The following is a 25,754-nucleotide window of genomic DNA, read 5'->3' as shown; positions in this document are numbered from 1 at the left end:
ATGATACTAGTCTATTACAGATTAATTTTTCATAAACCTTGGAGAAAACTGGCAATAAGGATATTGGTCTGAAATTCTCAAGCTGTGTTTTATCTCCTTTTTTGTAGATTGGGCGAACAATACTATATTTCAGTAAATCTGGAAATATGCCTTTAATAATAGAAATGTTGATGATGTATGACAAAGGTTCAACAATGCTGTTTTTACAAATTTTTAAAATAACAGAGGGAATACCATCCCATCCTGAGGATCTGGAATTTTTCAATTCACTAATTATGGACCTAATCTCACTTGAGGTAGTTAATTTAAAACAATCTAAGAAGTCAGTACAATTTGTACCAGCATTAGTTAAATATTTATTCACTTTATCCATATTTCCCATTAGATTAAGCTGTTCACTGGTGTGCAAGAAAAAATCATTAAAAAGGTCTGCAATTACTTTTGGGTCTTTTATTATTTTATTTGATTTCTGGATTCCGTTTAAATTAAAATTAAAATCCTGCTTCCTGTTACCAGTTTCCTCCTTGACAATAGACCAAGCAACTGTAGTTTTGTTCTCTGCACAACTAATTCTTTTATTATTAAACTTCATTTTAGCACACTGAACAACCTTTTTTAAAATTAGTTTATAAGATCTAACATATTGTATAAAGTTGACATCATTTGATAATTTGCTCAACTTATGTAGTTCTCTCTTTTTCCTACTTGCTATTATAATGCCTTTTGTTAGCCAGCTTTTTGTTGTTATCTCCTTGCTCTTTGTCTTTACCAAGGGAAATGCCAATTCATAATGATACATGAATATACCAAGAAAATGTTTATAAGCAGTGTTAGGATCAGAGATTTTAGCACAGTATAAAGAATCCCAATTTTCATTACTGATTGAATCTTGGAATTTTAACATGTTTTCTTTCTTAAAACATCGCTTTTTGGTCTCAGTTTTGTTTTTATTTACTTTATAATTTATATTAGTCGATAAAATCTGATAAGTGTGGTCAGAGATGTCAGTATCTACAACTAAAGTTTGACAACTGTCTAAAGCTACATTAGTAAACACGTTATCTATACAGGTTTTAGAAACATTAGTAATCCTAGTGGGTTGTAAAATAGTAGCAAACATGCTGTAAGATTCCATCAGGGATTTGAAATGCACTGTGTGAGTTTCTTTTTTGAACAAATCAAAATTAAAATCTCTACATAAAAATATACTGTACTTAGAATATTTTTTAACAATATGAGAAAGCAAAGAATTTAGAATATTAAAGAATTTCTTTAAAGTTGTTGTATCATTGTGTGGTGGTCTGTATATACACACTACCAAGACAGGTTTAGCTAGTGAGGCTTCAACTGCACAACACTCCAAAACAGATTGCATGGAAAATTTGCAAATGTCATGTTTTTCTGTGGCTTCAATTGTGCTGTAAGACAGTATGCAGACTCCACCTCTTGTTTGATTTTCTCTAATAAATTTAGAAGAAAGCTTGTAGTTTGCTAATTTTTCCATAATAAATGCATTGTGATTATTTAACCAGTGCTCAGAAATACAAACAAATATCGGTTTGATTTTCATTGATTGAAATAGTAAATTTAACTCATCGATTTTAACCTCAGTATTCAAACCCTGGATGTTTCAATTGAAAATACTTAAGACTTTAGGGATGGATCTAAAAAACTACTTTTCTGAATCACTGCGCCAGAACATTTGCCTTGAGCACTCACACCACACCTATTCCCATCAACCTCAGCACACCCCACATCACCGGATTCTGTAGAGAGCTGTTGAGATGTGTCAGGGCAGAAACCAAACGACTGCAGATTAATGCTGGCCTCAATCGCAGGATTTTCTTCTCCAGATCTTATTACTGCTTCCTCACTTCTACTCTTCAGATGACCACAATCCATAAGAGGGTGGGAAGAACTTCGCTGTTGGTCTGGGATGGTTTTGTTCAAACTTCTATTTGCAGCTGATCAATCAAGGGTGCACCTTGGGTGTTGAAGCTCTCTTGCAGTTGTGGAGATGTGTCAGCGGTGGCATCTGCCCACTTGGAGGTAATGATTTTTTGCAGTTTCATTAGAAAGTGAGAGAGGGAGAGACCATTCCACAATTTTCTCTGCGCTTTTGGCTGATTGTATGAAACAATACTAATAGTTGCATTTGAATATTTTTGTAATTGAATAATATTATTTGCAAAGTGTTCAATTTCCACACAAGCTCGCACACCCCATCACAGAGCAAATGAGATGATTTAAGTTCTTCTTTTTAAAGTTTTCACTCAGCTGCTCAAATGCTTCATTGTACTCTTGCACTGTAGGTTTTCCATTATAATCTTTCTTCGTAACCAGGCTGAAGATTGTCGCTCCGTTTTGAACAGATTGCATGGTGAGTTTAGAGTCAATGTAATCAGACTTCTTCGGTCTGCCAAATTTTCTTCTAAAAGCAACCGCCACACCTGCTGACATATTTCTGCTATGGTGGAGGTCTGCCGATATGGTGTGTGCAAATGCCACCTTAGGATCATTTGTGAATTGATCAAACATGTCCCACATACTGCTTTCTACAATATTGATGTTGCCCTCTTTAATAGTTGTCAAGGTAGGGAAGTTCTTAACAGCTGTAGGATCAAAAAGATTCCTAATCATAATTGCAATTTGTTTCTTTCCAAATCTATTAAAATGGAGGCCATGTCTGGTATACAGGTTACGTGGTAACTCATGTAATGGCAAAAAAGATGCGTGGCTGAATTCTTTCACAATTTTTTCTAAGTCCATATTAAGATAGTATATTCGGTTATTTAGAGCTGGGTTATGGTGCCTGTATGGTAAACCGGAGACAATGATGTTCGTGTGAGAAGTATTCTTTAAAACCCGTTTAGAGGCCAAGCTTTTAGTTGGCAGTGCTCTAAAATTTAGGCCGGTTTCATCGGCGTTATATATCTGTTGGGGGGAATAATTTCCTTCGCTTATTAAATTGTCAAATAAAGCAAAATATTCCTGCGCCGCAGCCTGATCTGATGAAAGTTGTTCACCGGTGCCAGTTAGCTGCAGAATACCGTGACGTTTTTTCCACCGGTCAAACCAACCGGTGCTGGCTGTGAAGGAACTGTCGCCATTAAACAGATTGTTCAACTGAATTGCCTTTTCTTGAACGATAGGTCCACTTAAAGGGGTTCCCCTTTCCCTTTCTTGGGAGAACCACAGAAAAAGCGCTTTGTCGACTTTGTCATACCGCGACTGTCGTGCTGTTTGCCGATTTTCAAGGGTTACCTCTGAAGACGTTGTGCAATATTGTTGAAGTTTCGCACGGTTTTTTTTCCAGTCGCAAATTGTAGCTTTGCCAACGTTTAGCTCTTTTGCTAGTTTAGTCCCACTTTCACCACTATCATTGACTATACACAGGGCCGCGTTAAGGGTCAGTGGAGCCCTGGGCAAACCCAAGAGCAGCACCCCCCTTTTTTCCTAGTGCTGGCAGGCGGTGGTTTTGGGGGCACCCAGCGGGCGCCCCTGGGCATATGCCCAGTCTGCCCATTTATAAAAGTGGGCCTGACTATACACAGGAATAGACTTCCCATGTAATGTAAAAATTTGAAGCCAAAAAAACGTGATGCAATCTGTTGAGATGGTCACTAACTAGTAACTAATGACAATATTCTGTGTTAAGTGATAAATCAATCAGCTGTTTGCTATGATACTGCATTGGTTTTAATTAATATTCAACCCAATACACTAGTAAACTCTGGTGAGATGGTCCTGAACTTCATCTATTTTCTTGGTTTCAAACTTTCATATCACATGGGAAGTCTATTTCTGTGTATAGTCAATGCCACTATCTAAACGTTGTAAAGTTTCCAGCTTATCTTTAAGAGTCAAAGTGTTATGTTTACGTTTATTAGACATTGCACTTTCTATCACACTAAAAACCGGTACACACGCAAATCCACAGGTGACTGACCGCACTACGTAAAAAAAAGCAGACTAGATCAAGGTGTTGTTGTGTTGCGATTCTGACAATTAAGCTAGGTGTATTGGTGAGGGGAGGGGGGTAGACGTGTGGGCTACTGTACAGTCTCGGTGAGCAGTGCGTGCAGACGTACAGTCCGTACGCATTATCGTCTCATAATACACGTCTGCCCACCCGTTCATATCGCTCTACGCTAGTTGATTCAGTTGATTGTTGATACGCTAAGTTTATTAACTAATGCGCTTATTTAACTTTTATTTTTTTATTTTGTTGTAGTAAATGGACTATTAATATTGGTTTTTGTGTATTGCTTGTCCATATTACAACACCCCATAAAATTGCTTCCATTTTGATTATCTACGTTATTTCGGCTAATCCGAACAATCAGCTAATCCGAACAGGGTTCGGTCCCAATTAGTTCGGATTAGCCGGACTGCACTGTACCTTTTAGGATGAAAAAATATAAATATGTGTATTTTTTTAAATTGAATTTTAAGATGTAAAAACCACATTGAAGCAATGACATAATTAAATTTATTTATTGTATTAATTTGTAGATATAGTTATAAATATTAATAAATAAAAAAGTTATGACATTTTATTGAAAAATGTTTATTTCTGTTATTTCAACATGGGTGAATATTATACGGTAGCCTATCAATTTATTAAAAAGCAAGACATTCAGAACATGCAAGAAATAAAGTATAAAGAACATAGAAGAAAATGTTAATGTTATATAGTTAGGAACTAGGCCTAAGTTAGTTAGTTAGATATGAAAATAGGTTTCCATGTCCATGCAAGGGCCATAGCATGCACCCAAATATTTATGTAATTACAGATGTAGTTCTTGTTGATTATCGTTATGATGTTTTGGTAAACTCACTAAAAGAATAATACAACTTTTGAAATGAACTTCAAACTACACAAATCTGTAGTAAATATAACCGTATCCACATAGCAAAACAATAACAAACACCGGCAGTTACTCAAATAACAAACAACGAAACAACAGAGTTGCTGACTCAAGAGACAGCTGAGCGATACAGACGACACAGCCTGCCAATATCATTTTAGAAACAATAATATCTACTATATAAAATAAAAAAATTGACAAAATATTACTTTTAATATATTTAATTTAGTAGTTTTTAATTAAGTAATTTTAATTTAATTTAACTGAAGAATATTAAAATGTAATTTATCTATGTATTGTTGGGAGGGCGGCGTCCGAGAGTCCTTATGGGCTAGCCGCCACTGTCTGGCATACAAAGGCATCCTATTCAAGCGCCACTAGCAAATAGCGTTTCCGAGAGGGTTTACATTGCCTGGACCGATAGGTTTGTAGTGGGTAAGAGTCCCACACACCAGGGTAAAAAACATCTTTAAGCCCTGACAGTGCATAAAGTGTTGCCCTATGTATATTTTAGGCTAGAATAGGATGACCATTCTAGTTCAATACTGAAACACTATTAATCAAGAAAAGATATATTCACCTTTTGGGTTTTTGCAAATGTTTCTTACTCTTGCAACTCACATTTTATGTTCAGGGACGAGATGATTAGAAAAAAAATTGTTTATCTTATTTGAAAAGCAATTTTTACCTTGAGAGATGAAGTTCTTCTCAAATTTGGTGAGGAATTCCAGGTAGAGCAGATCATCAGGAGTGAGAGCTTCTTCACCAACCACAGCCTTCATGGCCTGCACGTCCTTACCAATGGCGTAGCAAGCGTACTGCAACAGATCAACAATCATGTGACTGTGCAATCAGGTCTTTACTGATGAACTGGTCTCAACAATACTAACTAAGCAACCAGTGTTTGCATTTTTATCGATTAGAAACATCAATTGAGGGTATCAGACTATCAACCAGTCCCTAAGCGTTTACTTCAGTAGTATTTCATTATTAATTTAAAAATGTATATTTTCTCAATCCAAGGAAGGTCTGTTAATTTAAACAATGTACAGTAACACCCTATTCAATTTTGTTATTTAAATACTTCCAAGGGTATTTATCCCTAAACAAATGTTCAACAAGTTCCTGCTTCCAATCAGCCGCATGATTTTAAACAATAATCTATAATTTATTATTGTTATTCCTCTATCTCTGGTAATATACTTGGCTCAAATCACCAGTTGTGTTACTGACCAGCTGGTTGGAGACGTCTGAGTGGTCTTTCCTGGTCATACCCTCTCCTATAGCAGACTTCATGAGACGGCTGAGTGAGGGCAGCACGTTGATAGGAGGATAGATCTGTCTGTTATGCAACTGTCTGTCAACGTAGATCTGACCCTCTGTGATGTATCCGGTCAAGTCAGGAATGGGGTGAGTAATATCTGAACAAATTTGACAACAATTATGTAATAACAGTACCATTGAGGCACAATACAGTGGCGGATTTAGGGGGGGGGGGGACTGAAGGGGCTGCAGCCCAGTGCGCCAGATTTTTCAGTGGACAAATTTTAAAAGTATGATTTTTAAATTTGAAATTTCAAAAATATAAAACTTCATAACTAGAAAAGTAGAGGGTTGAAAATGAAACAGAAAAGTAACTACTGGACATAGTCAGACATACCGTTAATGGTCAAATCTTTCCACATTCAACCTCCACTAACATCACACATCTCTCGACTAAGATTCTATCCCAGAAAACAGACATGGACGCGTTCAAATCAGCCAACAGCGAAGTAACTCATTGTCTCGTGAGTTACTGATGTGGGCAATATTAGGTACCCAGTGTTAGTTGACATGTTCATGATGTAAGTGAAGTGATCTTAAATGTTTGAGGTGAAGTTTTATAGCCCTTATTAAGTTATCGTTTAGTTGTATACTGTCAGGGCCTGATTAAGGGTCTAGTCGCCAGTAGGCTGACATTTTTCGCGCCCCCTCCTCCCTTCCACTACCCCTCCTCTCCGCTACCACTTTCAAAATTTCTAAGAACGAATACTAATACTGAATTCAAAATTAAAAATGGCCAAAGGCATTATACTAATATTTAGTTTATTTAAAAACAAAAGAAAACTGATCATAAATAATTAATGCATGGTTTGATTAGGTTTACTTGATTTGCATTACTTTTAAAATAGTAACAAATCGGTTGTTCAAGGAATGTAAAACTTTTTTATTTAAAATAATGTTTTTATTTTACATTTTATTAAACATATTATGATTGTATTAAATCAAAAGTAGACCTAACCTAAAATATCAAAAAACCAAACAATAATATGCGTACTTTCTAAATAAACTCTGTTAATCACCTAGGCCTAAACCAATTTTATTAGGACCTTTAGATGGAATTACTTAGTTTACAACATTTATCTGTATTTATCTGCAACAAAAAGTATTGTTAAATGTTTTTACAAATTATTACTATAAACTAGCTGTAACCCACGGGCACCCCGTTTGACTTCATAAGTATTAATAAAACTATTGATTGGTTAAGTTAAGCTGAAATAAACAAATAAGTACAACTGAGGTATTTTTAACATTTGGTATATGGAAAGTTCCCTTTAGAAAGGAATTACGACCTTAAAGGGCAATTTATGAAATAATGGATAGTTTTGAGCAAGGTTTCTCGTCATTACGAATATTTTAAGTATATGGTTTATGGGGATGTGACTTGTAGTTTTCTCAAAAGTTCATGGGTACTTTGGGCTTTATATGTAGAGGTGTATAGTCAATGATATAATGATTGTGAAAATCTGCCGAACGCACCCTTCCCTAACATGAACCCCCTTTTTTCCTTCCCTATTTGCTCGAATCCTTTTTTGGAATAAAACATTTTTTACGCCCCCGGTCCCAACTTTATGTCTTGGCTGTCTGGCGCCCCCCTAAAAACTCTTGGCTGACTGGCGCCCTAGGCTCCAGCTTAACTAGCCTAATGGGTAATCAGGCCCTGTATACTGTATTTAAATTGTGTACGTTTTCCATTTATTCACTCCCCGTATTGTCAGATGGTAGGGCGGTAGGCTATTAAACTTATCATGTTATTTCAATAAAATTTGGATAGCGATAATTAATAACCTCAAATCAAACTGAGTTTGGTATTTCTTGACTTTTCTTTTAAACCTTCCTATGATCATATTTAAACAATAAACTACCTTATAAAATTTTTCAAGGCTTGGAAACCACCACAATTTGTGGAAGTATACGGTACTACTTTCTTAAGACGTGGAAACAAGAAGTACTTTCTTCATAGCACACCAAGAAACAAGAAGTAATACGGATCTGGATCTACTTTGGTTGAAACAATAATTATCTTACTGATGCATGTGAGGAAAACAGGTTGGGGTTTATGCGGTTTTGAGGCTGCATTAAGTGTTTTGAAGTTAAGTTAGAATAGGAAGGTTAAGGGTAGGTTTATGATAGGTAATCAGGTTGTTTATTGATGTTACACCCATATTGTTTTTTATCTTTTGGAATAAATAATAAAACAAAAAAAATTAAAAAACTCTGCCGCTGGGCACAAACCCAAGACAACACTACCTTGGTTCCCCAGGGCATCTTCACAGTATGTCAGACTGCTGACTGAGCCACTGACTCAACCAATTATACCCTGGGGACAACTTATGTGGGCCTAAGGTGATGTTACAAACCTAATCTAGAAAATGTCAACCTTGCTAGTTGTCTGCGGCCGATTCTAGGAGTTAAGTAGACTTAACCTCATTTATGTAGGTGGTTGTTAAGTTAGTTTATCTACGATCTTTTTTTTAAGTAGCCGTTTCAGTTCAGTTCTTAAAATTGAAAAGTTTTACATAACAGCGTTGTTATGCTGTTATTGCTATACTTTCATAACAGCCTAGTTTTACTCATAACAACATGGGTAACGGAACAATGAGGTTCAAGGATTGAGAGAGAAGTAAAATTGTAATGATTCAAACATCTAATCAGCTGTTCAGGCCAATTTAATTGTTGAGTGGTGCAATTAGTGTTTGGTACAATGTTTCGATGCATCACTGTCAGTGGCAATGAGAGGTTATAAACGAAAAACATAACCTCTACTAGAAGTTATAAGTAGTGATTTTCAGTAATTAAAACTCTGTGGTAAGTAAAGTAGAGAACGCAACTTGCATAAATAGTGTTAACGACACTCGTACAAGTTTTTAAGGCACTTGCCAAGGCTCATACCTAAAATTTTCTACTCGTGTTGTTTACACCATCTTTACGCAATCGTTGCGTAAACTACTATTTAGCACTAAATTAAAAGTAGGGATGGACGAGATTGAATTTTTAGATTCGAGACGAGACGAGACGAGATTTTTTATTTCTCATAAAATTTCGAGACGAGATCGAGACGGGATTTCCCTTCTCATACACAACGGGAAATGCACGTTCAAAATTTTTACCTGATTTTGTAACATTGTTAGATGACTGTTTAAATACAAAAATAATGATAATAGGCAAGAATATTTACAATCTTTTATTAAAAAACATCAGCATAACATTTTTTTATTAATCACGCCTAACTTATTAAAAATGCCTACGATTAGGAAACATAGTGATATCAGTTAGGATAGAGTTCAACTTATCCTAAAATAAAATAAATCATAAAATAAAGGCAATATTAATTTTTATAAAATAGTTACTTGTTTTGACTTTTTATAGTAATAAAACATTCCTCACACTGCTTACACTTAACAAAACTTCTCAAATGTTATTAAAGTAATATTATTAAAATAATTAAAGTAATATTTACATTTATAGAATTAATTAAATAAGAATGCCTTCGCAAAAGAAACGCAACTACAACACGCTCCTGTATTGCGGGTATTGCATTGACTTTCTGCAGGCGTTTTTAATTTTTTTTTTTTTTTTTTTTTTTTTTTTTTTTTTTTTTTTTTTTTTTAATTCTCGTCTCGATAAAAATCTCGGCCAAAAAGAAATCTCGTCTCGTGTAACGAGATTTAAAATTTCCCGAAATTTCGAGACTTGACCATCCCTAATTAAAAGTAAATAAATTAAAGTCTTGAATCAAACATCAAAATGAGTTACAGACCTTACTTGATATTGTTGAAGGGTGACCAATAGTCTATGGTCGAACCCACAAAACAGCATATTTACTTAGAACATACAAAATTTGCATGTGGCAAAACCTATATGAGCTTCATCCAAATAAAGTTGGAATAGGGGGTCTACGATGAACCAAAAAGATGATACAGTACGGTTCCGGCCTAGTTACCGTCATCCGTTCGGTACATTTGGGACTTTCATTTCAGTCATTTTACTATCATAGTCAGAAAGTAGTTTTTCTGAAGTCAAACAGTAAAACTTGTGGGACAAGCAAAGATTGCACAATTGATTTACACGGTTACCACACAATATGAGCAGACGGTAAGCGGACGTGATGTAAGCAAGAGTAGTTTAAATGGGTTATCAATGGAATATAAAATACCTAGAAGACATTTGTACTATTGTTATGTCTGTTGTTTAATTATAGTTCCTTGTAACTTTTAAACTTTCTGCTTGCTAAACTTAATTACTTTAAGAATTTAAAGTCCACAATCCTAGTTTTAACCTATTTTCTATCCTAATTTAAAATAGAATGACCTTGAATACAGATTTATTTGGAAGGCAAAAATATTGTTAAATGTTACAATCAAAACGCAAAACATATCTTAAAACCTACCGTCATTAGGCATAGTGAGAATAGGGATCTGTGTGATGGAGCCGTTCCTGCCCTCGACTCGCCCAGCTCGCTCGTAGATGGTGGCCAAGTCAGTGTACATGTAACCTGGGAAACCTCGTCTACCAGGCACCTCCTCTCTGGCAGCAGACACCTCTCTCAAGGCCTCGGCGTAGGAGCTCATGTCTGTGAGGATGACCAGAACGTGCTTCTCACACTGGTAGGCCAGGAACTCTGCAGCAGTCAGGGCCAGACGAGGGGTGATGATACGCTCAATGGTGGGGTCATTGGCCAGGTTCAAGAACAGGCACACATTCTCCATGGATCCGTTTTCCTGTCAAAAAAATAAACCTGAATTTAAAGAAGGGTAAATAATGTGTTCAAATAAATGCAATGCAAAAATCTAAATATTTAGATAAAATATATTTTTAAAGAATATATATGTTGTAATTCTATTATAGCATTTCAACATCATTTTATTATTATATCCTTTATTATATTATTATTAGGGATGGGCCGATTCCGATTCTCGATACTTCTCTTCATTGTAACTCGATACCGATTCTGGAAAGTGAGGTTAATTATGATGCTAAACTCAACTGATATTGAAGGTTGTAAAGAGTGGCACATCATAGTTTATTTGGAATACTCTGAAGTCAGCTAATATAAATAATTTCAAGTTCATTATCTCACATTCATAATAGTTTTATAATCCAAAATAGTTTGCCTTTGTATTTCACAACGAATGGCAAGTTCAACTAACAGATAGAGGCTTATCACTTGCTGCCATGTTGTCAGATCAAGGGCAATGTTGCCAGATGGTACAAGCATTGAATATATAAATATAATACACATAAAGTGTATATAGTCAATGGTAACTCACGTTTTCTAACTCGTGATAGGCTTTATGTACGTACAATTCATTAGCAGCTTAAGAGTTTGATAACTTGCTGACCATAGTGTATAATATCATTGACTATAAACACACTTTGTGAGTATATATAATCAATGGTTGCTCCTTTAACCCTCTAAGTATTGCCCTACCCATATTGGGCGGGTTTTCTGATGCGTACGAGTGTCGCCCGCCCAAAATCGGGCGAGTTTGTAGGAGCTAAGTTTTGTTTGTTGCTGATCAATGCCCCAGCTTACTTATACTAACTGTTCAGCTAATTCAGGGCATCATGGTGACTATTGCAGATTGCCGCTTTGCGATGTATTTTTATCATTATAATATGTTGTTTCTCTCTGACTAAACTGAAACAGCTATCGAGAGTTTGCAAACGGCAAATTAATTGTTAAACTAATGTTTATGTTTTGGTTTTGTTGTTTCTTTGATGTACGTGCGTAGCGAGTTGTTAAAAATGGGTTACGATCTCCGTTCCAGTGATGTGACGAACTCCATGACTTTTATGTGATTCTTTAAGTAATTTAAGTGATATTGAAGATGACTTTGATATTGACTTTGAGTCTATAACTCAACCAATATGGAACATTCATTGTAGGCCTAGATGTACAAATTCTTATGCAAACAAAAAAAACTAAGTAATCATTTTAGGCCTAACCAAACCGGTGATTGTTGTCTCAATTTCATTTAAAAAAATATGCTAATATGTATGTCTTCTTGAAGTATCTTATTTTCTTTATAGGCTAATCTAAATAATCCGTGTAACCTTAATTAATAGCAATGCAGTTATCTTATTGTAAAGATAAAATAAAAATAACATTCATAGGGATAGTGAGAAGCAAACATTTAAGTTATATTAAATACAATTTTGATAGGTATCCGGATCGGAATCGACCAATTCAGGAATCGGCCCATCACTAAATAATGAATCTATATTATGGTATAATATAATATTCTATTATTATAAATCTAGATTAAAATTTATATCTATATTAAGATCGAAATAGCCTTAATAAAAATGAGGGGTTATATACTCATACTGTGTATGATTCTTTGTTACAATATAACAACAGATTTTCACACTAAAATATGGGATGTTTTAGGATGATAAAAGTCTTTTTCACCCCTGCAAAAACAATAAAAACATGCATTGAACGGCCGTCGCTCCGGATGGAATGTGTAAAGATATAATGTTAAATTTGTTTCCCTTACAGATTAATGTTGGTTCTAGGGCCCTCTTATTTATTACCAAACCAATTGTGTACAAAATAAATATACAACTAAGTGGGCTAGAATGTAATATTCTACTAGCCTAGTAAGCAATCATTGGAACTTTTCCAAAACATAAATATCCCTAATTTATTTGTAACACAAAACAAATACTTACACAATAAATATGTAAACCTTTAAACAAAAAGTGACTATTTTACAGTACTGTGTGATTATTTACACATTTACCACTATTAAAAAATTATTGAACATATTTTACAGTATATATGTCTTGTTTTTTTTTTATGTATTATTAGTTTTAAAATATACCAACAACTTAAAATTCCTAAAAAAATACCTCAAAATCTTGTTTGAAAAATCTAGCAGTCTCCATGTTGACTCCCATGGCAGCAAACACAATGGCGAAGTTGTCCTCATGGTCATCCAGAACTGACTTGCCTGGAAGCTTGACCAGACCAGCCTGTCTACAGATCTGGGCAGCAATCTAAAAAAACAACCACAACTGTTAGGATCAAACCATCTGGTGTAATTAGCAACAGGAACTAATGGTCAAAGTGACTGTATTACTCACTTCATTGTGAGGTAGACCAGCAGCTGAGAAGATAGGGATCTTCTGTCCTCTGGCTATGGAGTTCATCACATCAATAGCAGAGATACCAGTCTGGATCATCTCCTCAGGGTAGATACGAGACCAGGGGTTGATGGGTTGACCTGGCAAACAATCATTCGCCACCATTACTAAATATATCTTCTCTGGAGAGGAGGAATTAGTAAAATATTGGCCTATATAAGATTATTCGATTATTGTTTTCTCGCCGATACTCGATACTTCACTTCATTGTACTCGATACCGATTCTGAAAAATGGGGTTAATTATGATGCAAAACTCGACTAACGTTGAAGGTTGTTGAGAGTGGCACATCATAGTTTATTTGGAATAGCCTACTCTGAAGTCTGCTAATCATATATTTTAAAACGTGACAGGGTTTTTTTATTTCACGATTCTGAATCAACCACTTGACGGATTTTCATGATTTTTATGTTGAAAGAAAGATAATTTTAAAAACTAGGGAATGTGGAAGCCATAATTTAAGCTTAGGGTTTTAGTTTTTTAGAAATTAAGTTTTAAATTTTAAAATGTCTAGGAGCCGACGCTAACATTCTAGACTAGCTCTTGGTTTAATACTATTTGCTTAACGTAACAGCTGTAGGCCTAAACATTTAGCGTTTGTAACAAAAATTCAGCATTTGGATGAAAATGAAATGACATACGTAGGGTTGACTTATTCATACTATGTGTAATGCTATAATTATTACCCATCGCAATATGGATAAATACTACTACTAACTCATACACCACCTTTCAATAGGTACACTTCTTTTACACTAAAACACTAACCTTTGATGAAAATTAACACAGATAATAATGTAGCCGGAGCCACACTGAAAACCTTACTTTGATTCCAGCGAGCAGAACGCAAACAACTTGTTTTTCCAGTTACCACAGATGTGTCACCTGAATCTCAATACTGGAAGGCACAAAAAAAGAGATAGAACGTTTTCTCAGCTTAAAATAAGTTTGACTCACGTCACGCTATGTCAATTACCAATATTTTTTTTATTAGTGATTTAGAAACCGCTGTTGAAACGGCGCTTTGGGAAAAATGGCAAGTTGATAAAACAGCTGATTTTAAAAATTTATTTCTCAGACATCCTAACGTCGTATGACAAAGTTCTCTTTACGAAAATAAAGAACAACTCATGTTCTATCCAATGTTACAAACCACTCTCTGTTTGGGCTTCACGATTTTTTTAAAGAAGACATGTTTTACGAGATTTGCCGATCGCGACTCGAAAATGTTTCACGCGCTAAATTAAGTTATTATAATAGCAGTTATATGGATCTGTTATTGCTGCAAAGTTTGTTTATATATGAAAATGAAAGTTTAGAATCTCCTCTTTTCAACGGTACTATTATTACACTTCTAGATAATTTTCGTTGCCTAGTAAGCGTTGGGAGAAAAATGTACAAACCGCCGTTCAACGTTAGTTGAACATCTGGCGCATACATGAAACCGCTGTTTAAACAGCGGAAGTCAGTTCTAGGGTTAATATAGTAACGTATGGTTGCAATTCTTTTTTACCCATCAACTTTTAACCCATTGGGGAAGGAATTAATCCGCTACCTGCAGCACCCTCTGGCGGCAATTAATTTACCGAATTTGTAGACTTTTACTCTAACTGCTATAGAAAGAAAACCTTAGGTAATAAATTAATAATTCTTTCACCATTTTGTTTATGGTAAAATTGTCTACAGAAAAGTGTTAATTGGACAGTCAAAGTTCTAAACTAAAAAAAAAATATATATATATATAAAGATTATAAAAATAAAAATTTTTTAAACAATATTTTGAAAGTAAACTTGATATACAAATTCCAAGATTAATCCAGACACCAAATAACACTACTATTATAAAGGTCAATCGATTCCCTACGTAGAAAAATCAAAAGTTGTGTACTTTTATAAGTAATAACATTTTTTTTTAAATTGTTTGTTTACCTTACCGCAGCTGATTTTTGGTGATATGTGGTTTCCATGGCAACACAAAATTGTTTGTTATTCGCTAAAATAAATGAGTAAATACGCAAATCAAGAAGCAAGATATTTATAAACATTATAATAGTAAGAAGAAACAAAAAGGGCGAAAAATAATAATAACTAAATAAAAAATGGCGCTGCCTAGCGGTGACACGAGCGGCTCTCGTAAGCCGGCCTCCGGGCCTGCAGCGGCCGTAAGAGTAACGCTCGTAAGTCGGCGCCAATGGGTTAATATGTAAGTTTTTTTTAACTAAGTAAACTTGTAAGTAATCGTATCATTTGAAAATTAAATTGTATGTTACAGTATTTTCATACATGCATCAGGGCCTTATATAATTTTTACTAGGATGCCTTATACAACAGATTTAAACATCAATATTATCTTTTCAGTGTCCTCTCCGTTGCAAAGCACGGGTACAGCAGCTTATATTATCATATAAAATAACAGACTACACACTGAGTGTTTAAGTACCCTGAATGTCCAGGTAGTCCTCTGCCAGGATGGGGGGTCCCTTGTCGATGGGTTTGCCGCTGCCATTGAACACTCGGCCTAACATGTCCTCAGATACTGGGGTACGCAGAATGTCTCCCGTGAACTCACAGAGTGTGTTCTTGGCATCAATACCTGAGGTGCCTTCAAAAACCTGTCCCATACACAAACACAAAATAGAGTTAAATACTGTACCAACAACCAACAAGACAATCTAAGTATCAAATAAACAAATTTCCAAATTTTGATCAAAATATGTTCACAAACAAGCAAACTATAACAGTTTGTTAAATAACTTATATAAGACAAACATAGGAATTATAGATTTAAAGTTTTTTGGAATTTTCTTCTTAACATTAAGCGCATAATAAAGTTTTGTTTTAATATAAAAAAAATTTTCATGCTTGACATAATAATTTGGAAATGAATTGAGAAATTTTATGTTTTTAGGGTCAATAATGGAGAAAACCTCTTTTTACCTGCTTAAATCCCCCCTAAACTCCCATTCCCATAGTCCATTCAATCATGATGGTTTGTGAATATGGGAAAGTTAAAATCAGCATATTTTAAGGAAACATAATTCATATTTGTCTGACTACTTCTGTTTAACTTCAGAAATAAACAGGAAACAATAACTGAATTAGCCTATTTCAATCAACGTTAAAAATCTATAATCAGGTACTGTATACCATTTCTGGGGGGGGGGGGGGGGGAGGAGGGCCTTGGATTAGAAATTAGGGTAAAATTCTATTATGATATTAGGGCCTGTTGTAAATTGATACCATGCTAAGTACAAGATGTGTTGTAGTCAAAGAAATTTATTGGATCAGATTCAACAACAAAGCTGTCTCAATAGCCAACACAATATACTGCATATACTGTGCCAAAGCTTAGTCAAATGTCCATGTTGAACTTGACTTTGAATTATTTTACATTCAATGTATACATGAGGAGTATTAAAAAGTTTTAATTAGAATAAAAATGTATCTAATCATTTTATACTTTGAAGTACTTTTCATTGAAATCGTGACCATACAAAGTAGGTATTTTATTTTAAGCCAAGTATGAATGGAGATGAGTGTAGGATGAGTGGCACGATCTTGTAGTCTTGTTAGTGACTAAGGCTAGCATATTCCTTAGACACAGATGTTAATTAATAGCCCATACAGCTAATGGCAACTAAGGGACCTACAGTTTATAGTGGAATCTGAACCACATTTTTGCATAAGATGACTGTGGCTGATAAAATCCAGTTTTAAATATTTAATAGGCTACTCTAATTGATGACAAGTTAATGACTTATGGTATATTTATGTACATGTATTGGGGGATATTAGCGTAGCATACCACAAAAATACATTTTCCAGTCAGCCTTTATCACATTTTTGCTGCAGCAAGATTTACAGTAATATGCAAAAATAATAATAATTTTCTACAAGTAGTAATAAAACAAAGTTAGAAATGGTTGAAACCAGATAGGCAGACACAACACAGGCCTCATAGGCAGAAATGTAAAAAAAACACTAAAACCTTACAGGTAATATTTACTACATTTAAAAATTCTGGCACGGCTACAAAGCAGATGTTTTGTCTCCTTTCTCTTCCTGACAATGATGGTGAAAGGAAGGCTCAGCCAGGAATATACAGTAACACCAAACATTATTCCTGATGGTTCAGACCATTAATTCACAATATTTATGTTTGCAGAATAAATCTCAATAAGCATAGATCACATAAGCAGTTCAAATAAAAAGAAATATAATATGTAGCTTACAAAGTTTAGTTTTGCAACACAATCTAGATATATTTGGTTCGGCCATTAAAATAATCATCTAGGCTTCAATAAAATCCAGCTGATCTGGCAGGTCTTTTTTGTATTGAAGAAGCCTTACCAAAACGTTCAGCTATGTTGATTAGAGTTCACAGAAAATCTAATGAAGTCGATAGTAGACCTACTATCCTAATATTAATAGCAATAATAATATCAATAGAAGAAATAAAAAAACAAAGTGAAAAATATCAAAGAAAATTAGAAATCCATCCAAATTTCCTGGCAGTTAACCTCCTCGACAATAGTGAAGCTACATATAGGCTCAAAATAGTTAATCTAATAGACCTTCCAAATCGTTTTAGTTAAACTTTTTAAAAGTTTTTGTATGTTAGTGCACTTGATGGAGTGTATCTAACCCATGTTCTAGTATAGAATAGATTGTAAATAAATACTTGTTAAGAAAAAAAAAATCTTGACAATAACAGCGATTTGTATACAGCGCTCAGTAACCTGACATTTTGAGATTCAAAACGTACTAGATTAGCAATTTTATACCATATTAAGGCAGGAAAGATCAAAATAGGCAACGCTCACGCTGCTTTAAGCAGTCATTTAACTTTTAATAGATATCACAAGAAAGATAAATTACAGATAGTATACATTTCATAAATGTTACACATACATACAGTGTGGTACATACACACATAATAAACGTGTGGAAGTAGATCTTAACAAAACTAAAAACATGGTTCTAACCTGCACAACGGCCTTAGACCCGCTAACTTCCAGGACCTGGCCAGAACGTATGGTTCCATCAGCCAGGCGAAGTTGAACAATCTCTGCAAACTTGGGAAACTTGACCTCATCTAGGATGACTAGAGGACCATTTACACCTGACACTGTCTTGTAAGCTGAAACACAAGTAAATGAACAGACACATTAGAGGGCCCCATGACTGTGCAAAGCTAAAGCTTAACAAATTGTAAAAAGTCAGTTTGAGGTCTCCATCAAGTTCCCATTGCAGCCAAAAAAGTTATTTCAAATCTAAAAACAGCAACATTATTTTCTTTACTAGGCCTACATGCACTGTTATTATAGCTAGACGATGCCAGTAGGCAAGACAATAGTTGTCAGAAGACAACTGACTGGCATGAAATTATTGGCTTCTCGTTTTTAAAGACTTCAGGCTACTTGCCTTGCCCCCTGTTCTCACAATTTCCCTGAAATTCAGTTGTCTCCAGTAGTAGACGGAGGACAACTAACTGGCCTCTGACAACCCCACAATCTCGTTATGACAATTGGCAAAGACAACTGGCATTGTGTAAATCCGGCTTTTATATGACATAAGTAATCCTATCACAGTACGGTATTCAAAAACATTATGGAAAAAACTGACTCTTCCACAGAGTAGAAATCTGTGATTAGATATATCTTTGTCTAAGTAGTCAACCGCTATTGCGGCCAATCTTCAGTTGATGGACGTGAATCGTGAATGGAGTAGTGTTTGAACACCAAAAATGAGCAAGGGGGTGGAGGGAGTTCAGAGGTGGTTGTAAACATGTGTACAATGTTTTCCATGGGGTTGTTCATCAGTCTGTAAATTTTCTGCCTCATTTCCTCTGTAGAGGTAAAAGAAAACAAGAAATCAAACAAACTAAAGTGTTACCAGGGCCGTGCTGGGACCCTCAAGAGGGCGCTGGACAAAGTGTCATGAGGGCGTCAACCAAAAACCGGGGGGCACGGGGGGTATGGAATACCCCCCGTGCCCCCCGGTTATTGCCCCCCAAAGTATTGCCCCCCGGTTAACGCGGGGCGGGGGGTCCGGGGGTCCTCCCCCGGAAAAATTTTGAAATTTTAGGTCTAAAATTAGTAGTTTTTAACCTCTTTTATGCTATTTTGACAAGAAATTATATTTATTTAAAAAAATATTATTTCAGCCAGAAAATTACTATAATTTTTTCAGGGTTTAAAAATATTGCAGTCATTAGTATTGTGTTAAAAACATTTAATTTGCTTAAAGTTTATTAAACATACATGTAATACGGCTACATGAGAAAAAATATTCAAGTAGATCACACTATCATAGAATTAGTTAAGATTCAAAACTTAACTCAAAATACCTCATTTAGTATATAAATAACAATTGGGTATTGTAATAATTAATTGTGATTATGCCGAATAAGCCATATGTATAATAATAATAATAATAATAATAATAATAATAATAATAATAATAATAATAATAATAGTAATAATAATACGGCTACATGGCTACATATGTGCAAAAAATAAAGGAGATTACACTATCATTAGAATTAGTTAAGATTCAAAACTTAAACTAAAAATACCTTATTCAGTATATAAATAACAACTGAGTACTGTAATAGTGTGAATAGCTTTCTTAACATATTACATATATTAACTTGTAAATCTAACATTATTATACAAAATAGATAAACAGTTTATCTAAGCATTTGTTTATTTATTGAATGCCTTTATGCCTTTGCTTTCACCGTGATTTTGGGTTATCCATGACACTTCAACCAGTCATTCAATTCCCCCGGTTAATTGGGAGTTGACTAATATGCTTGAAATCTTACAATCTAAGCTAAGCCTAGTAAATTGAAGTTAAATTCCACAGAGTGAATAAGAAATGAAATAAAATAATAGGCCTAAATAAAATTATATAAAACTCGTAAAATAGCTGCAAACTATCAACCAGACCCTTAAATAATCATGTAACGAACAAACTATATTAAAACACCACTCACTTAAAAAAAAAATTGTCTGACAAGTCAAGTGCCGAACTTTAAGGTTAAGTTTTAATGTAAAGTTATTTTTATTAAAGAAAAAAATTAAAAACTGTCTAAATGTTGTCAGTAGCTAACTAGGGAAACTCAAAACTTAAACACTGAATATTTCAGGGAGAAATAAAAACATATGTAGGCCTATACATTATTCCCTTCATAAAATAAATAAAATACAGTTAATATAATAAAAAAATAAACGGCTTTATGGGCGTTTTATTGGAACGGTTTTGTTGTAGAATGGAAGCTCTAAGTGAAAAATTATACATAGGCCTACGTTAAGCGTTAAAATACACTAATTATTTCACAATTTATTAACTACAGGAAAATGTAGGCCGACTGTAGTGTTAAAGATAATGCGACTTGCGACAATGAAATTCGATGGTACCGGTAGCTTAATAATTATGGTAACATTCTTTACATTTGGTAGTACTAAACTAAAATAATAATAATAGCAATATAATAATACAACAACAATTACCTGCAGGCCTAACCTATGAAAGGGATGTAAACAAACCGGTTTGCTTCTGTTGTGGCTCCGCGCAGACCAGACGACTCAAGACTAAAATAGATTCTACCTCTACTTGACTCCGGTCCTAGTTTTCCGTACTGCCAACAGTTCAACGTCAAATTCGTTTTTATTCTGTCTCAGACATAGCATTCAGTTATGAAATGCACTGATGTAAAACTTCTTCTATTAAAGATTTTTTCTCAAGATTGTTATGTGAGGAAACCAAAACCATATTTTTTTATTTTTATTTATTTATTTATTTTTTGCCTTTAGAGCTAGGGCGTCAATTGGGTATTCCTTGGGAGGGCGCACCGGGCAATTGCCCGGTTGCCCGCCTGGCCAGCACGGCCCTGAGTGTTACTGATCAAAGGGGGAAATTTAGCTCAAATGTAAAGTACTCGCTAAGTGGAGGACCTCTAGGATCGAGGAATAAGTGAACACCAATGACAGTAAGATACCATGGTCTAATAATCTATAAACTAAACGTGCACACAATTAATATAAAATACATCAAATGAAGCCAAATGCTACAGAGTAAATCAATACTGATATAATAGTAAAATAGAGAAATAAAATTGAAATAGAATTGAATATTTACACCCTATATTTATTTTAAATAGTCTGTTTCTTTAAACAAACGTTTAAATGAAATATCTCTCTGAACACTTAATTTATTAGCATAATAAATCATAAAAACACTTTTAATATTCTAACCTAGATAATCAACACCAACACCACGAGCAATTGAGGTCATCCGTCTGATATTCTACTTTAATCAAATACAAATTTTAAATACTCTCTCACGTTTGTACTAAACTTACCCTAATTTGTAATTATTTACAAACATCTTTAATTATCCATAACTAAGTCCTTAATTATAATCCTTAAGTATATTGCTATATTTACAGCCTATCCAACAAGTTTATTTAGGCTACTTGAGTTAGTTTCAAATTTCTATATGTTTATAAGTCTCATTCAAGGCAGGGACCAAAGAAAGCGCCAGTTTTCATACGACATGGTGGTGTCTTTAAACGAGAGGGTTTGGTTAACTGATAAGGGATGTCTCCCAAAGATTACATTAAATCCTGGTCCAGACTCAACTACGCAGATCAGTAAGCACAGCTTTCTTAAATTTAATCACTGCCTCAATGAAAATAAACGCACATCCGCTGCCGGCCTTCTTGTGAAAATATGTAGATTTGGCCTATGGCCTTCTGCTGATTCTTTTATGCCACTTGTGTACATTCTCTATGTCAAATAGTATATTTTGTACCTAGGGCCGAAAATGAGGTTTTGCCGGCTTGAGATAGTTTTTAAGTTCGAGACGAAGTTGAGATAGTTGCACACTGATAGTCATCACAACTACAACTTTAATGTTATGTGAAGAAGTAATTTGAGGAATCAGCAAAAATAATAATAAACAGTTGCTAGGCAGTGGTGACAATAAAACAATTCAATTGCAATGCTATGGATACTGATTATGAATTTAATATGCATTCATGTTTTAAGAAAGTATGTCTTGCAGCTGATTTTGAGGCCGTAGGGATGTAAAAACCAGCTCGGTCCCTAAATGACAATGACAGCTGGCATGGCCAGCAAAACGTAACTTTCAGCCCCCAATTTAATGTAAAACAGCTAAAAACATCATAGTGTGGTGAAAACACTTTTATTTGTACTGTAGTACACATTTATCAGCTGGCAACAACACAAGCGTCTAGGCAGCCAGTGCAACTCCGAGGATCGTGGATCAGATCGGAAAACCCCCCATCAGATTGGAGCACTAAACATCTTGTCTCATTTATTTGCAAACAGGCTGACTGGGATGGTTCGTGGCCATTTGAAAATTAAGTAAATTAGGTGCCGGTAATTGATCTTTTGATGACGGGTCATGGATTCAGTTGGGAAATACCTTCACCAGTTGGTGAACGTAAGGTTATTTTGCTTGGTGGTGTTTTTTATTTCTGGTTTATGATAATGATATTCATCAAACCTTCTTTGAGTGTCCACTTTCCAGAACAAAGACGAAAGGTTGCCTGTAACATGCAGGGTTACTGCAGTGGTGACAAGATTTTGTGGCGTCAACTGGTGATGTCGGTCTGTGAGACCAACTTTTAAATGAGTTTTTTTTTACATAAGTATTTTTTTTGTTTCTTAAGTACCCCAACCTACTCTAGACTAAATATTAGAAATATGTTAAAAAAAACATTGTGTAATAATACTAAAGTACTAATATGTAGGCCTGGATTCAAGATTCAAGATTCAAATAGGCTAGTCTTTATTCAATATATAACATATATAAAACATACATGTATCTGAATAGAGTCAAAATCTATACAAATCATACACATTAAAACATAAATCTACGCAACATGTCCATTATGAAAAATAAATGGAAATTCAAATGAAATACTTTTTTTATCTACAAATTCTTGTAATGAATAAAAAGGATTTTTTACTAAGAAATCTTTTAAAAGTTTTTTGAATTTTTTTAAATTTGTCTCCTGCCGGATGCTTATAGGTAAATATTGTAACAATTTCAATCCTGCATAGGTGGTTTTCTTTCTATAATATTCTAATTTATGCTGAGGCAATCTAATTTTTAACCTAGTATTATAGTTATGCCCGGGATTGGAGGGAGTTGTTAGTTCCCTTTGTTTCAAAAAGATGGTGGTTTCAAGAATACACAGTTAAAATGTCCAATTTATGAAAAAGATTCTTCACTGAGATGGTTTTCCGTAATTTCATAATAGTGCGAATTGCTCTTTTTTGCTGTTTAAGTACTTTATCAAAATTTGATTTTGTTGTTCCACCATAGACTGTGATTCCGTATAAAATGTGGGATTGAACTAATGAATAATAAATAATTTTTAAAGTTTCCAAATCACAGACTCTGGACATCTGTCTCAGAGCATAGATACCAGAAGATAATTTGTTTACGAGGTGGTTGATGTGATCATCCCATGAGAGATTTTCATCAATGATTAAACCAAGAAATTTAGTTAGGCCCACTTGATCTATGAACCGTCACTTCAGATAGTAGGCCTACCGAAGTTAACTGACTTCGGACTGGACATGAATATAGGCCGATATTTTAAGCATAGATAGGTACCTACAATTCACATTTATTTGTGTTAATCTGTGGGTAACGATTTTCCGTGTCAAAGATATAAAGGGAATAACTTGGGCCTAATAAAAAAATGAAGAATAAACTTAAGCTAAATAACTTATACAATGTTAACCGCCATGTCATGTCTCCGTTATTTGTACGGTATTTAATTTTACATTCTAACAGTCAAGACCATTACATGATTGATTAATAGAAATGCTAAATTTGATAAGCCGTTTGCCTAGCCTAATAGGCCTACATCTTGCATCAGTAGGCCTATTCAGGGTCATAGTTGTACCACAGTAAGTTAAGTTACTTGAAGATTTGACAAAAATGAAGATTTTGCTTAGGTAGTCCTATGCCTTGTTATGAAATACGCAGAGGATACGCGTACGGTAACCGGACGTGGATTAGGCATCCGGTAGTTACTGTCATAACCTAACCTTACCAACCAAACTTGCTGATAATGAAAAAATTGAATGAAGGTTAAATTCTGTTCATAAAATAAAATTATAAATGCCAAAAATTCTAACAAATGAGGGTAGACCTCCATATCTGTTGGCAAAAACAACCGAATGAAAATATCGATTTTTCGATCGTTTCATTCGATATATCGTTCGGTTCGTTAACCTTACCTAACTACTTAACCAAACGATATATTGAATAATCGATATATCGATCAATAATTTCATTCGGTTGTTAATGCCAACTTGGAAGTCTACCCACAAAAGCTGTATAGGAAGAAACGGCATTCAGTGCAAATTTTTAGCAAAAAAAGTTAAAGTTACTGATGAGATTCAAACCAGAGACCTCTTGCATAACAATCGAGCACTCTATCAACTAAACCACAAACACTGATGGCTGAACATCGTATCGTTGTGGTAATGGCGTTCCTGGCCCCCACAACCCGGTGACGTCACATTGCCGGACCCCTAATCCACGTCCAGTTACCGCGTATCCTCTTTGTAAGAAATAATTTAGAGAGTAGGGAGTTTAACAATAAGTGGGAAAGTCTCTGTTGGACATTATCATACAGTAGTAAGTTAGGCCTAGGCTACTAAGACCTCTGTTTTACAAGGAATAGAACTGCAATGGTCTATAAATACATGGAATAAATGTAGAGTTCCAATCACATATTTGTTGAAGATAACTAAATAATTTATATCCAAATTACATTGAAAACAAAGTCATAAGAAATAGAATGCCAAGGTACTTTGGCTAGGGAGGTGGCCCACCCACATTTACAGTAGGCCGAAATTTCTTATAAAATGTAAAAAATGTATAAAAAAATATACGCCGATACTTACTTAAACGTGGTTGGGAGATAAAATCTCTCGAAACAGCTAAAACATGCTCTTTAAGAGCTTGTTTAGCACCAATTCCTCCCTGATACGACATCTTCTCAGCTTGCAGAAACCTAGCAGAAGCAGCTGACAATTCACGTGATCTCACGTGACGTTAGTAACACCTATGATGTAGCATTTGGAAACGCCAAAGAGTCAAGAAAACCAACATATGTATGAAAGTATTTAAATATATATTATGTTTTTCAATCTATTGCTGATACTATAGATGCGGCATTGACTTTGGATGCCGAAATACTTTTAATACTTTTCGATGAAATGGCGACCATACGAAGTAGGTATTTTAAGCCAAGTATGAATAATAAGATAAGTGATATATTTGCAGATAAATGGACCGTCTGATAGGCTACTACAAGACATCCAGCATACTTACTTGACTTGTCTTCTTTATCTT

The 25,754-nt window shown here is 34.7% G+C and overlaps 1 protein-coding gene across 1 annotated transcript in view; it reads right to left on the bottom strand.

The window, feature by feature from the left end:
• Positions 1–25,433, bottom strand: part of LOC129004260 (V-type proton ATPase subunit B) — a 50,671-nt gene extending 25,238 nt beyond the window's left edge. Inside the window, exons 1-8 of the mRNA XM_054432770.1 lie at positions 25,304–25,433; positions 18,329–18,483; positions 15,784–15,955; positions 13,284–13,423; positions 13,050–13,196; positions 10,582–10,912; positions 6,105–6,292; positions 5,560–5,689 (exon numbers count right to left, since the gene is read on the bottom strand). Of these exons, the coding sequence (XP_054288745.1) occupies positions 5,560–5,689; positions 6,105–6,292; positions 10,582–10,912; positions 13,050–13,196; positions 13,284–13,423; positions 15,784–15,955; positions 18,329–18,483; positions 25,304–25,394 (1,354 nt within the window). The 5' untranslated portion in view covers positions 25,395–25,433. The remainder of the gene's footprint in view (positions 1–5,559; positions 5,690–6,104; positions 6,293–10,581; positions 10,913–13,049; positions 13,197–13,283; positions 13,424–15,783; positions 15,956–18,328; positions 18,484–25,303) is intronic.
• Between the last annotated feature and the right edge of the window lie 321 nt (positions 25,434–25,754).

The sequence above is a fragment of the Macrosteles quadrilineatus genome, unplaced genomic scaffold (assembly GCF_028750875.1).
Source record: "Macrosteles quadrilineatus isolate MER2022 unplaced genomic scaffold, UCM_ALF_1.0 Scaffold_1__1_contigs__length_201487025, whole genome shotgun sequence".
Classification (NCBI taxonomy): domain Eukaryota; kingdom Metazoa; phylum Arthropoda; class Insecta; order Hemiptera; family Cicadellidae; genus Macrosteles; species Macrosteles quadrilineatus.
Note: the sequence above shows the minus strand (reverse complement) of the source record. Positions and strands in the feature narration are given on the sequence as shown.